General features: G+C 46.4%; 1 protein-coding gene across 1 annotated transcript in view; it reads right to left on the bottom strand.

The window, feature by feature from the left end:
- The window catches only part of LOC110497641 (gamma-aminobutyric acid receptor subunit rho-2-like), a 35,235-nt gene extending 19,309 nt beyond the window's left edge, over positions 1-15,926 (bottom strand). Inside the window, exons 1-2 of the mRNA XM_021573885.3 lie at positions 14,879-15,926; positions 13,333-13,439 (exon numbers count right to left, since the gene is read on the bottom strand). Of these exons, the coding sequence (XP_021429560.1) occupies positions 13,333-13,439; positions 14,879-15,021 (250 nt within the window). The 5' untranslated portion in view covers positions 15,022-15,926. The remainder of the gene's footprint in view (positions 1-13,332; positions 13,440-14,878) is intronic.
- Positions 15,927-16,578: the final 652 nt, after the last annotated feature.

The raw sequence follows: 16,578 nt of genomic DNA, 5'->3' as shown, positions 1-16,578 counted from the left end.
GACAAATTATTTTGTCGCTATTCAAAAACATCCCATTGGGGGTGGCGATTACTCTAGCGTTCCTCCCAAAGGAGTGGACACACTATAAACATGGGACAGGACGCACAAATACGCACACAAAAATACACACACACAGGACAGGGCACACATATGCAGGATAGCATACGACTTGGGTGGTTCAGCATTATGTTAGCGACCACTGCTGTTCGAGACATTTCCGAGTTGGCAGATGAATGTCATAGCAGAGCCATATTCCAGCCATAGAGGAGTAATGTATCTGTGTACACAGTAGCAGCAAATCAAACTGTATTAGTCACATTCACCGAACACAACAGGTGTAGACTATACAGTGAAATGCTTACTTACAAGCCCCTAACCAACAATGCAGTTTAAAAATATGAATAAGAATAAGAAATAAAAGGAACAGGTAATTAAAGAGTATCAGTAAAATAACAATAGCGAGACTATATACGGGGGGTACAGGAACAGAGTCAATGTGCGGGGGAACAGTTTGGTCACGGTAAATGAGGTAATATGTACATGTAGGTAGAGTTATTAAAGTGACTATGCATAGATAATAACAGAGTAGCAGCTAAGTAAAAGCGGGGGGGGGGGGGGCAATGCAAATAGTCTGGGTAGCCATTTGATTAGATGTTCAGGAGTCTTATGGCTTGGGGGTAGAAGCTGTTTAGAAGCCTCTTGGACCTAAACTTGGCACTCCGGTACCGCTTGCCGTGCAGTAGCAGAGAGAACAGTGCGGCTGGAGTCTTTTAGGGCCTTCCTCTGATGATGTGGACACCAAGGAACTTGAAGCGCTCAACCTGCTCTACTACAGCCCCGTCGATGAGAATGGGGACGTGGTCGGTCCTCCTTTTCCTGTAGTCCACCATCATCTCCTTTGTCATGATCATGTTGAGGGAGAGGTTGTTGTCCTGGCACCACAGGGCCAGGTCTCTGACCTCCTCCCTATGGGCTGTCTCGTAGTTGTCGGTGATCAGGCCTACCACTGTAGTGTCATCGGCAAACTTAATGATGGTATTGGAGTCGTGCCTGGTCGTGCAGTCATGAATGAACAGGGAGTACAGGAGGGGACTGAGTACGCACCCCTAAGGGGCCTCTGTGTTGAGGATCAGCGTGGTGGATGTGTTGTTACCTACCCTTACCACCTGGGGATGGCCCGTCAGGAGGTCCAGAATCCAGTTGCAGAGGGAGGTGTTTAGTCCCTGGGTCCTTAGCTTAGTGATGAGCTTTGAGGGGCACTATGGTGTTGAATGCTGAGCTGTAGTCAATGAACAGCATTCTCACATAGGTGTTCCTTTTGTCCAGGTGGGAAAGGGCAGTGTGGAGTGCAATAGAGATTGCATCATCTGTGGATCTATTAGGGCGGTATGCAAATTGGAGTGGGTCTAGGGTTTCTGGGATAATGGTGTTAATGTGAGCCATGACCAACCTTTCAAAGCACTTCATGGCTACAGACGTGAGTGCTACGGATCGGTAGTCATTTAGGGAGGTTACCTTAGTGTTCTTGAGCACAGGGACTGTGGTGGTCTGCTTAAAACATGTTGGTATTACAGACTCGGACATGTGAGAGGTTAAAAAGTCAGTGAAGACACTTCCCAGTTAGTTAGCGCATGCTCGTAGAACACGTCCTGGTAATCTGTCTTGGGAATGTTGACCTGTTTAAAGGTCTTACTCACATCAGTAGCAGAGAATGTGATCACACAGTTGTCCGGAACAGCTGGTGTTCTCATGCATGTTTCAGTGTTATTTGCCTCGAAGCGAGTATAGAATTAGTTTAGCTTGTCTGGTAGGCTCGTGTCACCGGGCAGCTCTCAGCTGTGCTTCCCTTTCTAGTCTGTAATGGTTTGCAAGCCCTGGCACATCGGACGAGCATCGGAGCCGGTGTAGTACGATTTGATCTTAGTCCTGTATTGATGCTTTGCATGTTTGATGGTTTGTCTGAGGGCATAGCGGGATTTCTTATAAGTTTCCGGGTTAGAGTTCCGCTCCTTGAAAGCGGCAGCTCTAGCCTTTAGCTCAGTGCAGATGTTGCCTTAATCCATGGCTTCTGGTTGGGGTATGTACGACAGTCACTGTGGGGACGACGTCCTCAATGCACTTATTGATAAAGCCAGTGATGGATGTGGTGTATTCCTCAATGCCATCGGAAGAATCCCGGAACATATTCCAGTCTGTGCTAGAAAAACAGTTCTGTAGCTTAGCATCTGCTTCATCTGAACACTTTTTTATTGACCGAGTCACTGTTGCTTCCTACTTTAATTTTTGCTTGTAAGCAGGAATCAGGAAGATAGAATTATGGTCAGATTTGCCAAATGGAGGGTCAGGGAGAGCTTTGTACGTGTCTCTGTGTGTGGAGTAAAGGTGGTCTAGAGTTCTTTTCCCTCTGGTTGCACATTTAACATGCTGATAGAAATTTGGTAAAACTGATTTAAGTTTCCCTGCATTATAGTCCCCGGCCACTAGGAGCGCCGCCTCTGGATGAGCGTTTTCCTGTTTGCTTATGGCGGAATCATCTCATTGAGTGCAGTCTAAGTGCCAGCATCGGTCTGTGGTGGTATGTAGACAGCTACGAAAAATACAGATAAACTCTCTAGGTAGATAGTGTGGTTTACAGCTTATCATGAGATACTTCCTTAGATATTGTGCACCAGCTGTTTACAAATATGCATTGTCCACCCCCCCCTTGTCTTACCAGACGCCGCTGTTCTATCCTGCCGATACAGCGTATAACCAGCCAGCTGTATGTTGATAATGTCGTTGTTCAGCCACGACTCTGTGAAGCACAAGATATTACAGTTTGTAATGTCCCGTTGGTAGTTTAATCTTCCTCGTAGGTCGTCAATTTTATTTTTCAATGACTGCTTGTTAGCTAGTAAAACGGAAGGCAGTGGGGGTTTGTTCGATCGCCTACGAATTCTCAGAAGGCAGCCTGACCTCCATCCTCTTTTTCTCCGTCTTCACGCAAATTACAGGGATTTGAGCCTGTTCCCGGGAAAGCAGTGTCAGGATTTGGCCAGGGTTGTTCCGGTTTTTGGTCACTAGATGCCCCCATTGTGCTTTTTGACCTTTTGTTTTCCCTTGATCCCCATTATTATTTGCACCTGTGCCTCGTTTCCCCTGATTGTATTTAAACCCTTAGTTTTCCTCAGTTCTTTGCTCTGTGTTTGTATGTTAGCACCCAGCCCTAGTATTCTGTGAACTCTTGTTGATCCCGGTGGACTCTCTTGTGGAATTCTGTTTTTGTTCTTGTTTATTTATTTTTGAGTATCTTTTGAGGCTTTTTATGCTATTCCTACCACCTTGTGGATTTACCTTTTTGTCTTGGAGGATTACCTTTGTTCTTGTGGAATTCCTTTTGAGGTTGTGGAGTTACATGTTTTCCTGAAGGACTTCTCTTTTTACTTCATTAAATACACCGTCTCAAGTACTGCTGTGTCTGCCTCATCTTCTGGGTTCTGCCGACTATTCGTGGCTCAGTAGGTTAAGTGACTGTTTCTCACTCCGGAGACCCGGGTTCGTAACCGGGCCCTGACAGAAACACAGAGCCAAAAATGAACCCAGAGGCAGCCAGTTCCCAGGACCTTGTTGCCATGCTGTCCCACCACCAGGAGACTGTCCAACGCCACGAAGCCGCCCTGGTTCAGCAAGAGGCCTTAATGGCTAGACATTCTCATCTTCTGTCGGAGATGCTGACTTCCATAAAGCAGATATCTGATCGACTTACCCCGGCAACAGTTCCCGTCCCAGTAACTCAGATTCACGTACCCATGGCAGTTAATCCCCTGGCTGAACCTCGTCTTCCACCTCCCCAACGGTTCTCAGGTGATTCAAGTGCTTGTAAAGGGTTTCTCACCCAATAATTCCTGCTGTGCCAGCTACTCTGCCTTTGCTGAGGAATTCAAACGAGTGTTTCAAGGCCCAAGCAGTGGTCCTGACTCAGCCAAACAGCTCCTGACTCTCCACCAAGGTCGGCGCAGCGTGACGGACTATGCCATCCAGTTCCGCACGGTAGCAGCAGCGAGTGGCTGGAACAACGAGGCGCTCACGGTGTGCTTTCTGAAAGGCCTTTCCGACACTATCCAAGATGAACTGGCCACTCGGGAACCACCGGACAATCTCGAGTCCCTGATCAAGTTGGCCTCACGCATTGACCAGCGTCTGAGAGAGAAAGAACTCAACCGTAGACCTCTAGCTCCTATCAGTCCCAGCTCCGAGTCCCCACCTTTATCCTCGCTGGCTCCACCGGAACCCATGCAGATTGGACGTATCTCCCAGGCTGAGAGAGACCGCCGGATGAGGGAGCGACGCTGTCTATATTGTGGCAAACCGGGCCATTTCCGTTCCACGTGTCCCGGGCTCCAGGGAAACGCTCTGTCCCGTACAGACCGGGGGGGAACTGTAACGGGAAACACAACCTCCTCCCATCCGTCCAACTCCCGTCTTCTCATTCCAGTCACCCTTTCCTGGGACAACCACAAGCTTCACCTTCAAGCCTTGGTAGACTCTGGAGCCGCAGGTAACTTCATGGATGGTGTCTGGGCGAAGGAGAATGGCGTTCCCTCTGAACCTCTAAGTGACCCCATGAGGGTTACTACATTGGATGGAAGCCCTTTGGGATCTGGACTTGTCACTCATGTCACTACCTCCTTGCGACTTTCAGTTTCACAACACCAGGAATTGATGAACTTTCATTTGATCTCCTGTTCCGAGTTCCCTCTCGTCCTTGGATACCCCTGGCTTCACAGCCATAACCCTCACATCGACTGGTCTGTGGGCACTATCAAGCAGTGGGGTCCTACGTGCCAAGCTACTTGTATTTTCTTGAATTCCCCGAGTTCTACTCCCGAGTCTTTAGAATCCATCGACCTGACCCGAGTTCCCGAGTGTTACCATGACCTCAAACTGGTATTTAGCAAACAGAGGGCCACCATGCTACCACCCCATAGACCTTATGATTGCCCCATCGAACTGTTTCCGGGCACTTGCCCCCCCAGGGGTCGGATCTTTTCCCTATCTCCACCCGAACGAGCTGCTATGGATACCTACATCAAGGACGCTCTGGAAGCAGGCCTCATGCGTCCATCCACCTCCCCGGCGGGAGCAGGGTTTTTCTTTGTGGCCAAGAAAGACGGTGGCTTACGTCCTTGCATCGACTACCGGGGACTCAATGCCATAACCGTCCGTAACCGTTACCCGCTACCCCTTATGGCCACAGCCTTCGAGCTGCTCCAGGAAGCAGTTGTTTTCACTAAGCTTGACCTGCGGAACGCATACCATTTTGTGCGGATCAGACCTGGTGACGAGTGGAAGACCGCTTTCAACACGCCTACTGGTCACTATGAATACTTGGTGATGCCCTTCGGCCTGACCAACGCCCCAGCGGTGTTCCAAGCGCTCATAAACGATGTGCTTAGGGATATGCTTAACATATTTGTGTTCGTTTACTTGGATGACATCCTCATCTTTTCGAGCTCTCTTCAAGAACACACAAAGCATGTCAGACAAGTACTCAAACGCCTCCTAGACAGCCATCTGTACGTTAAGCCGGAAAAATGTGAATTCCATTCATCCCGAGTACAATTCCTGGGATTTGTAGTGGAACCCGATCGAGTCCAAATGGACCCCAGGAAGGTAGGGGCGGTAGCGGATTGGCCCACCCCCAAATCTGTTAAGGAAGTTCAGCGTTTCCTGGGCTTCACAAACTTTTACCGCAAGTTCATCAAGAACTTCAGCTTGGTGGCAGCCCCTCTCTCAGCTTTAACCAAGGGTGGCAATGCAAGGTTTTTGTGGGGAAGAGAAGCTGAGACGGCCTTCCAAGGACTCAAGCAGCGCGTCCTCTCTGCTCCCATCCTGATACTACCGACTACGGATGAACCGTTTGTGGTGGAGGTAGACGCCTCAGAGGTTGGTGTTGGAGCTGTCCTGTCTCAGAGGGGTGAAGACAAGAAGCTTCATCCGTGCGCTTTCTTCTCACACCGGCTTACCCCGGCTGAGAGGAACTACGATGTGGGGGATCGTGAACTCCTAGCGGTTAAGATGGCATTGAAGGAATGGAGACACTGGCTCGAGGGGGCTTCTCACCCGTTTCAAGTGCTCACGGACCACAAAAATCTGGAGTATATCCAGCAGGCGAAGCGGTTGAACTCTAGACAAGCTAGATGGTCTCTTTTCTTCAATCGATTCCAGTTTATCCTCACCTATCGGCCCGGGTCGAAGAATCTCAAACCGGATGCCCTGTCCCGAGTCTACGCTCCTGCCATTCGAGATGACACGGACATGCCTGTCCTTCCTGCTGCTAAGATCGTGGCTCCGATCTCGTGGCAAGTCGAGGATACCGTGAGACGAGCTCAAGCTATCGAACCGGACCCGAAAGGAGGCCCTGCCAATCGGTTGTTTGTCCCCAAGGCAGTGAGGACTCAGGTCCTTCTGTGGGGGCACTCCTCTCGCCTCACCTGTCATCCGGGCGTAGGTCGCACCTTGGAGTTCATCCAGCGTAAGTTCTGGTGGCCTACCATAAGAGAAGACGTTGCCACTTTCGTCAATGCCTGCCCTGTGTGCTGCCAGTGCAAATCTTCTCACCTCCGCCCTCAAGGACTCCTTCACCCTTTACCTGTTCCCCACAGACCCTGGTCCCATATCTCGTTGGACTTTATTACTGGCCTTCCTCCATCCCATGGCAATACTACTATCCTAGTCATAATCGACAGGTTTTCTAAGGCGGCCAGGTTCGTCCCTCTGACTAAGTTACCTTCTGCCAAGGAAACTGCTGAGTTGGTAATTAATCATGTGTTCCGAGTCTTCGGCATTCCTCAAGATATGGTTTCTGACAGAGGTCCCCAGTTCGCCTCAAGGTTTTGGAAGGCCTTCTGCCAACTCATGGGGGCTTCTGCCAGTCTATCTTCAGGGTACCATCCGGAGTCCAACGGTCAAACAGAGAGGATGAATCAAGAGCTGGAAACCACCCTCCGATGTATGACTCGTAACAACCCGTCCACATGGTCGTCCTTCATTGTTTGGGCCGAATACGCGCACAACACCTTGCGCTCCTCCTCCACTGATATGTCTCCCCACGAGTGTCAGTTTGGCTATGTCCCTCCATTGTTCCCGGACCAGGAGGCAGAAGTCAGAGTGCCTTCAGCCTTGAAGTTCGTCAGACGCTGTCGGCTTATGTGGAGGAAGACCCGTCTTAATCTTATGCGTTCCTCACAGAGGTACCAACAACAAGCCAACAGACGTCGCCGTCCCGGGCCTACCCTGCGCCCCGGCCAGAGAGTCTGGCTCTCCACAAGAGACTTACCACTACGGGTGGAGTCTCGCAAGCTGTCCCAAAAATACATCGGTCCCTTTAAGGTTGCCAGGAGAGTTAACCCAGTTTCTTATCGCCTACACTTACCCAGATCCCTTAAGATTAATCCCACGTTTCACATTTTCTTATTAAAACCTGTTGTTTTTTCTCCCCTTGTCCCGGCAGACAGACCTCCCCCTCCGCCTCGTGTCATTGGAGGCCAGCCGGCTTATCGGATACTGGATTCCCGCCGGGTGCAGCGGTCCTGGCAGTATCTGGTGGACTGGGAAGGCTACGGTCCCGAGGAGCGCTCCTGGGTTCCTGCCAAAGACATACTGGACCCTGACCTCATTCGTCGGTTCAGGGCCCTCCACCCCGAGAGAGCTGGTAGGAACGTCAGGAGCCGTTCCTAGGGGGGGGATTCTGTCAGGATTTGGCCAGGGTTGTTCCGGTTTTTGGTCACTAGATGCCCCCATTGTGCATTTTGACCTTTTGTTTTCCCTTGATCCCCATTATTATTTGCACCTGTGCCTCGTTTCCCCTGATTGTATTTAAACCCTTAGTTTTCCTCAGTTCTTTGCTCTGTGTTTGTATGTTAGCACCCAGCCCTAGTATTCTGTGAACTCTTGTTGATCCCGGTGGACTCTCTTGTGGAATTCTGTTTTTGTTCTTGTTTATTTATTTTTGAGTATCTTTTGAGGCTTTTTATGCTATTCCTACCACCTTGTGGATTTACCTTTTTGTCTTGGAGGATTACCTTTGTTCTTGTGGAATTCCTTTTGAGGTTGTGGAGTTACATGTTTTCCTGAAGGACTTCTCTTTTTACTTCATTAAATACACCGTCTCAAGTACTGCTGTGTCTGCCTCATCTTCTGGGTTCTGCCGACTATTCGTGGCTCAGTAGGTTAAGTGACTGTTTCTCACTCCGGAGACCCGGGTTCGTAACCGGGCCCTGACAAGCAGTATGTCCTTCACGTCAGGCTCGTTGGACTCGTTAAAGGAAAAAAAAAGCTTCTGCCACTTCTGATGTCCAGAAGTTATTTTTGGTCATAAGAGATGGTAGCAGCAATATTATGTACAGAATACGTTTTTTTTAAGTTACAAACAACGCAAAAAAAAAAAAAAGAGCACGTAAAACAATAACACGATTAAATAAAACGGCCCCCTTTTTCCTGCAATTTTCCCTATATTCGGTTACGTTACCATGGCTGTCACGGACATTAAAAGAAGAGGACCAAGGTGCAGCGTGGTGAGCGTACATTTTCTCTTTATTTGGAAAATGACGCCGAACAAAACAATAAACACTACAAAAACAAACCGTGAAGCTAAAAGCTATGTGCCCTAAACAAAGTCAACTTCCCACAAAGACAGGTGGAAGAAAGGGCTACCTAAGTATGGTTCTCAATCAGAGACAACAATAGACAGCTGTCCCTGATTGAGAACCCTACCCGGCCAAAACATAGAAATACAAATAATAGAATATAGAATACCCACCAGAACTCACACCCTGACCAAACCAAAATAGAAACATAAACAGGATCTCTAAGGTCAGGGCGTGACAATGGCTTTTGCTTTTGCTGCCTTTTATCCAGCTACAATTCTTGGCACTTTCATTCCAGCCACATCGCACCCTGCATACTACTACTGGTTTGCCTCTGAAGCTAAGCAGGGTCGGGCTTGCTCGGTTCCTGTATGGGAAACTAGATGTAGCTAGAAGTGGTGGAAAACAATTTAATAGTGAAAAAAAAATGTTGTTAGGAGAGGGCAAAGCAAATGCATAATGTAAGTCTACAAACTGCATGAAGCCTACAAGTCAGTGTTCCGACATGCATACATTCACTTTAAACTTCCCACAAAGCACAGACTTTGAAAATGCATGGAGGGACTAAAATAAGCCAAGCCTGTCCAAGGAAAGCTCCTTTACTGGGCCATTTGCATACAGAAAGTTACACACCACTAGTTCATCTGTACGAGTCCTGTGTAACTCCACATACATGTTTCTCTTCAAGGAGAGGAGAGGAGACTGTAACTGTATGAGCCTGAGTTAGTCAGTTTCCATTGTAGTGTGATTAGATCCATGTACCCTCTGTTGGGATGTTGGGGATGATTGTACTCAGGCTATTTCCAGCTCTGCATGACACTGTGACGCCCTGCTGAATGTTGTGTGTGTGTGTGTGTGTGTGTGTGTGCGTGCGTGCGTGTGTGTGTGTGTGTACAGCATGTGTATGTGTGTGTGACCCCCTGCTGATCAATGTTCCCCTTCGTTCCCCTGCAGTACAAGCCCCCCTACTTTCATCAGATCAGCTCCAAACAAGAAACAAGTTGAGATGAAAACATCAAAAGAAAAGAAAACTTGTTCATGCTCTTTCTCTCTCTTCCATATTTTTTCTCATTTTCAAATGCAGCATCTCCAAACATTGTTAAAAAAAAAGCTACCTTTGTCACGAAGAAAACAATCCTAAAGTTTAAGTTGGTAGATTTCTCGGTTGCAACAAATAAAGCAAACTTTTATGTACGTCAACACAAAGACTAGCCCTGAGCAAGTCTCATCTGAACTCATCCAATAATACAAGTCTGCTTAGATTTCACACATTAAAAGTAGCAACGGTCATTTTTTAAAACAATTCTAATAAATGCAACAGTTGAACGGACGAAGATACTCCAACTTTTGGAATGGTATAATCCATCAGATATTGACTGAATTCTAGCACATTAAACATTTCACTGGCACGGACATAGAGTTCAGGAATTTTGGTTGTAATTCAGGTATTCAGTTTATTGTCAAAATGCACTTTATTTTCTTATAATGCACTCTCTCTTATTGTATCAGGCATTTAAACACTATTTTGTGTTAAAATAAAGAAAGGTATAACATTCGGAAAGTATTCAGACACATTTCCATGTTTCCACATTTTGTTATGTTACAGCCTTATTCGAAAATGTATATGTATATATATAAAAAAATCTTAATCAATCTAAACACAATGCCCCATAATGACAAAGCGAAAACATTTTTTTAATATTTTTTTTTGCAAATTTATAAAAAATAAAAACAGAAATACCTTATGAATATGAATTCAGAGCCTTTGCTATGAGACTGGAAATTGAGCTCAGGTGCATTCTGTTTCCATTGATCATTCTTAAGATGTTTCTACAACTTGATTGGAGTCCACCTGTGGTAAATTAAATTGATTGGAAAGGCACACACTTGTCTATATAAGGTCCCACAGTTGACAGTGCATGTCAGAGCAAAAACCAAGCCATGATGTCAAAGGAATTGTCTGTAGGATTTTGTCGAGGCACAGATCTGGGGAAGGGAACCCGAAAAATGTCTGCAGCATTGAAGGTCCCCAAGAACTCCATCATTCTTATATGAAATAAGTTTGGAACCAAGACTTTTCCTAGAGCTGGCCACCTGGCCAAACTGAGCAATCTTGGGAGAAGGGCCTTGGTCAGGGAGGTGACAAAGAAATCGATGGTCACCCTGACAGAGCTCCAGAGTTTTGGGAGAACCTTCCAGAAGGACAACCTGCAGCACTCCACCAATCAGGCCTTTATGGTAGAGTGGCCAATTGGAAGCCACTCCTAAATAAAAGGCACGACAGCCCACTTGGAGTTTGACAAAAGGCACCTAAAGGACTCGCGAACCATGAGAGACAAGATTCTCTGGTCTGATAATACCAAGATTGAACTCTTTGGCCTGAATGCCAAGCATCACGTCTGGAGGAAACCTGGCACCATCCCTACAGTGAAGCATGGTGGTAGCAGTATCATGCTGTAGGGATGTTTTTCAGTGGCAGGGACTGGGAGACTTGTCAGGGGGATAGATGAACAGAGCAAAGTACAGAGAGATCCTTGATGAAAACCTACTCCAGTGTGCTCAGGATCTCAGACTGGGGCGAAGGTTCACCTCCCAACAGGACAACAACCCAAAGCACACAGCTAAGACAACACAGGAGTGGCTTCGGGACAAGTCTCTGAATGTCCTTGAGTGGCCCAGCCAGAGCCCGGACTTGAACCCGATTGAACCCGAACCCATCTCTGGAGAGACCTGAAAATAGCTGTACAGCGACGCTCCCCACCCAGCCTGACAGAGCTTGAGAGGATCTGGGGTCAGGAGCAATGTTCCCTCTAATTATTTTCGGCACTGAGCAAATGTCAGCTCTGCTGAGTGCCAACTTGAACGTTGTGAAAATTCTATGCAACTTCCAGTTTACTGTGAACACTGAGTCTGTACCCACTTTAAATTACAGTTTTAACAGTGGCCAAGTAGGCTCCTGTGGCTGTTTCATCATACTGTGGCCCTACCAGAGTGGCCTGCCATCAAAAACAATGGATAAAATGTATCCCATAACATCCCATACTTTCTTCTCTGGAGCAGAGAGCCGTTAAAAGGAGTGATTACTGGAGTGGCGTTAAGTGTTGAGGAGGATCAACTGAAGTTGAAGATTCCCGGTGTCTGTTACACCCACAATTTGGTGTGACGCAGACCTGGTGGAGAGCGTGGTGAAACAGAGAAGACACTTTCTGTACAACTGAGTTTTGATGCCGTGTTTTTACCAGATAAAATCAATTTAGAATGTGTCACTTATCCCGTTAGAGCTTTTGTCCCGAACCCATTACAGTGTTTTAGGTGTCAAGCTTATGGTCATGTGGCAGCAGTGTGTAGGAGGGAGATGTCTAGATGTGAGAAGTGTGCAGAAGGACATGAGACAAAGGAATGTGTAGTATCAGTGGGAAAAGTTGTGTGTCAACTGTAGGGGTACCCATGGTGCTGGAGATTAGAGGTGTCTGCTGAGAGAAAGGCATGTTGAGGTTGCCAGGATCAGAGTAGTGCAGAAGGTGTTGTATATTGAGGCAGTAAAGAGAGTAGTAGAGGAAGATGGCTCCAGGGTGAGGAATCCTAAAAGGATCCCTGTGAATAGGCTGAGGCCAATAGAGAGTGATAGGAATAACATGTGCTTCAGTAAGGTTGTTTTTTTGGCGTTCATGACCATGGTTGATAATTGTACCGCAGGTATTGAATGTAAATCACAGAGGATTGATGTTAAGGTAGCAGCTGCATAGAAGTACTTGGGTGTATGAAATTTTACTGCAGCACAGTTACAAGATGTTTTGAATGATAATGTCTTGTCCTCCCAGGCTGACGGCCTGGTGTAGGGTCAGATAGGGCCAAAGTAGTGGAATTGTGGTGAGGTTTTGCAAAACCTAACCGTACCCTATCTGCACTGTGGCTGAAAAAGACAGATCCTTGCGCGTTGCTACTCAAAGCACTAAGAAATTATCTCTAGGTTCACTCATAGGAAATCCATGAAACATCTCATGAATTGTTCTCAATATGCTGCTGCACAAAGAACATGGTGAGTCAGGTTAGTAGGCTATAACAAGCTAGAGTACAGTATGTAACTGAAAACTAAGTAGACGGCTTTTAAAAATCCTCTTCAGATGCTTTAGAGTGTGGTAGCTGGGTGTAAGACATTTGGTTATTTGGAGGTACCGAAACAGAGGCTTACAACCATAGAATTAGAATAGAGTAGAATGGGCATAGAATCAGTCCACCCATTATGGCATCATTGACTTAAATGGAGATGTCCGTTCTAATCATTCTAAGTATATGAAATGCTTAAAACTCAGACAATCTAATTGTTTAACCAACACACAGGTACTGTATCTATCCAACAGTATTTATAGTTTACAGGATGTAAGAGCCTCACTTTGTGTTTTGCTTTTCTAACAAGCAGGAGAAGGTGTGTAATTGGAGGATAAAAGTTGAGATCATGTTCTCTCACTTTACCTAATGTGTTTAATTGACCTGTCATGTTGGACTGCAGTTGTTACAGGACTGTGAATGGGCTTACAGCTAAACCGTTACTGAGTGAAGTCAACTAGCACTAAAGCATTACCATTCGGCCAGTGTGTGTGTGTGTGTGTGTGTGTGTGTGTGTGTGTGTGTGTGTGTGTGTGTGTGTGTGTGTGTGTGTGCGTGTGTGTGTGCGTGCGTGCGTGCGTGCGTGTGATCCCCCTACCTCCGAATGCTGGCCTCATGGTGAAATCATGATCATCTACTTTCAGAAGCTGCTCTGTCTTCAGCTTGCGATTTTTGGTCACATCCGGAGGCTTCTTTGTCAAGGAGCTGGTATAAGACAACACAAGACAACACCATAATAAGTCACAACGACTGTCTGGCGGAATAATTCATTTCTAACTCGACACAAGCACATCTGGAATGAGATTAAATAAAACTCTAAATGAGTGGAGAATATCTCACTTTGGTCTCTCTGAGCCTATTCATATTGTAGCGAGTGGGTTAACCCTATTGGCGCGATGTGTAGGGTGCTTGCCTTTCTAGCCAGTTACCGCCCAGTTCGCTACATTGGCGTCCGAAGTGGGATGGCGGACTGTGAGGCCATCATCTGAGTAGTCAAAGCACAGGGGACGTGCTTTCCTCGCTATATGAGCCACTTTACAATTGCCGCTAAGTGGGCTAACCCTATTTGCGCAATGCATAGGGTGTTTGCCTTTTACACCAGCGACCCGTGTTCACGTTCATGCCCTGACGTTCGCTATAACATAAAGCACAATCAAAGTGGAATGGAAATTCATGTTGCTTTGCCTTATTAAATGAAAACAGTAGCTGCAGTTCTCAACCCCTATTGGGTGACATCCAGATAACTGTGCTTCCCTCCGTGATGGCTTTGACAGATGGCTTTGAGACACGTGGTCATGCTGATCTTACTCAAGGCACTGGCAGCCAGCCGCTAAACTGTGATTGATGAGTGGGCACAACAAGTAGGCTATACCTAGGGTCTTCACTGAATGTCTAGTGTTGCAACCTTTTCTCACAGCATTTCACATTTTCCTGTATGTAAATCAGAGACACTCCATTTAGTATGATATGTTATGTTTCGTATAGAATGTAATCATTTGTGGATGTCCATCACCCATTTTGTATGATATGTTATGAATTACAATTTGTATTATATGTTAATAATTAGCAATACGTGTTTTATGTTACGAATTTACAAACCTACAATATGTTACGAAATTGCAAAGCATATTGTATGTTACTAATTTGCAAAACTTATGATGGGTTAAGGTTAGGATTAGGAGAAAGGTTATCTAACATCCTAAGTAGTTGCAAAGTAGCAAGTAGTTGAAAAGGTGCTAATTAGCTAAAATGCTATAGTTGTCCGTGACGAGATTTGAACTCACAACCTTTGTGTAGCTAGACATTCGCATTATAGTTTTTGCCCCAAGTAAACATTGTCTTATGTAACCACACCAAACTTAACATTTCATACTAAATGGAGAGTCACGGATTTACATACAGAATAATACGAAATGCTCTGAGACCAGGTTGCGTGTCTTCTACCACTGTCTGTCTGGGTCTTGTTGGATTTTCACCGCCCCTCTGTCCTTTATAATTAGTTATTAGATTGTTTTTCCATGTCCAATTTTGCATATTAAGTTTTGTGAATTTCAATGATGATGATGAAGAAGAAGACAATGGATCTTGAACCACTGCACACCACAGAACCACCCCTGGGTGAGCAGTATCGAGTACAAACTTACGTGCCATGATTTGCTGTCTCTGTGCCATGCTTTGCCGTCTCCACGGTACCCGTCCATCTCCGTACGCGGTGTCCGTGATTACGGCATTCCCCGGTAACCACCAGACAGAAGAATAAAAATAGCGATTTAGTCAGATAAGGCATCGTTATGCGTGCAAGTCTAAAATTCCACAAGTTACTCCAAAAGCCTCGTTAAGTTGACCTACAGGCACACGGCTTTGTACGCATCTCCTCGCTCACGGGAAACCAAGTGTTCAGACAGGCATTGCATTGCTACTGCGATGGTTTGATAATGTGTAGGTTGTGTTTGAATACGGCCGCTTGGGAATCTATACTCCGAGAGGATTCTTCCGATTGTCATTGGTTAGCAACTGCACAGCTGTTTTGATACCCAGTGCCCCCAGTCACCGTTGGTCATCGTCGCAGCGAACACGCAGGCAGGGAGCTCCGGGTCTACACAGCTGTCATTTTTAACATGCTTGATAAAACCCGGGAATAGGTATGTAACCTAATAATAACACAACCTCCAATGTACGGGGGCGCAGAGAGGGATTGCTACAACTAATCTTGGTCTGATTCGTTTTTGAGTGGAGATACTGAGGTTGAGGAATGTGTGGACAAAACATACAAACACTATTTATAGGGATAGATTCTGCCCACTTTAAGATTCTCGTTGTGCCGTACAGTTAAGTGAAAAGTGCACGTGTAGAAGAAGAAAAGAGCAGCGCTATTATGCATCACTTGTTTCCAAATTTTCACAGTTCAAAGTTGCGCTGCGCTGTGCAACGGCAGGTCCATTAGTATTCTCTCTGTGATTCCTCCTTCCTCTCAAGTTGAGATGATAAGGGCCAGTCTCTTGGGGGACCTGGGCTCCACGCTGGGACCTGGCTCTCAGATCCGCAGGGGGGTAAGAGGCACCAGGGTCCCCGGGGTACCTCCCGTCCCTGCCGCGGCGCGGAGAAGCAGCGACATAAACAGCAGATGGCGCGCGGCTTTTTGATACGTGTTTTGTCGTCGCCCCCCAGCTCTCACTCTGCTCCAGCCCCTGAAACGAATTATCTGGATTTCAGTGCAATTCTTCCCGATCGGTGCTATTTGGGATCCTTGGGACGTCCTTACCCCATTGACGTTGTCATTTAACTCTCCTGTTGTGTTCCGGTCGAATTGGACCAATTTACACGTTTTCTCTCTGACATATGTAGTTCATTTAATCTGATTGTCATACGGTTCCATTACTTTGTCCACGCAGGGCATCTGAGCACGCAAAATACATGTTGATGATTTTTGTAACATTTTGGGTGTTTTATTTAACTTTTGTACACCTGTGGTGTTACTTTTTGACCGGTCAATAAAAATGAACTGGTGAGACTACAATTAGTGTATAAAATTGAGTTCAGGCACATGCCCATTCATCAGATGGACACACTTCCTCTCCCAGACCCCCATATGCATGTGTGTTTGAGAAAACACACACGCACCTCACTCCCCTTCTTGGCTTCCATGTCAACCCCCACGGGAACCTTTCACCTGTTGGCATTCTCACAAACAATCGCAACATTGTTTCAATAATATATAGAACTTTTCTTGCAGCTCTGGTATATAAAGCTTTTTGGAGGCCTTGCTCACAATTCATTCTGTGGCTGTCACGCCCTGACCTTAGAGATCCTGTTTATGTCTCTATTTTGGTTTGGTCAGGGTGTG

Source organism: Oncorhynchus mykiss, chromosome 19 (genome assembly GCF_057628025.1).
Source record: "Oncorhynchus mykiss isolate SJ-2025 chromosome 19, ASM5762802v1, whole genome shotgun sequence".
In the NCBI taxonomy this organism is placed as follows: Eukaryota; Metazoa; Chordata; class Actinopteri; order Salmoniformes; family Salmonidae; genus Oncorhynchus; species Oncorhynchus mykiss.
Note: the sequence above shows the minus strand (reverse complement) of the source record. Positions and strands in the feature narration are given on the sequence as shown.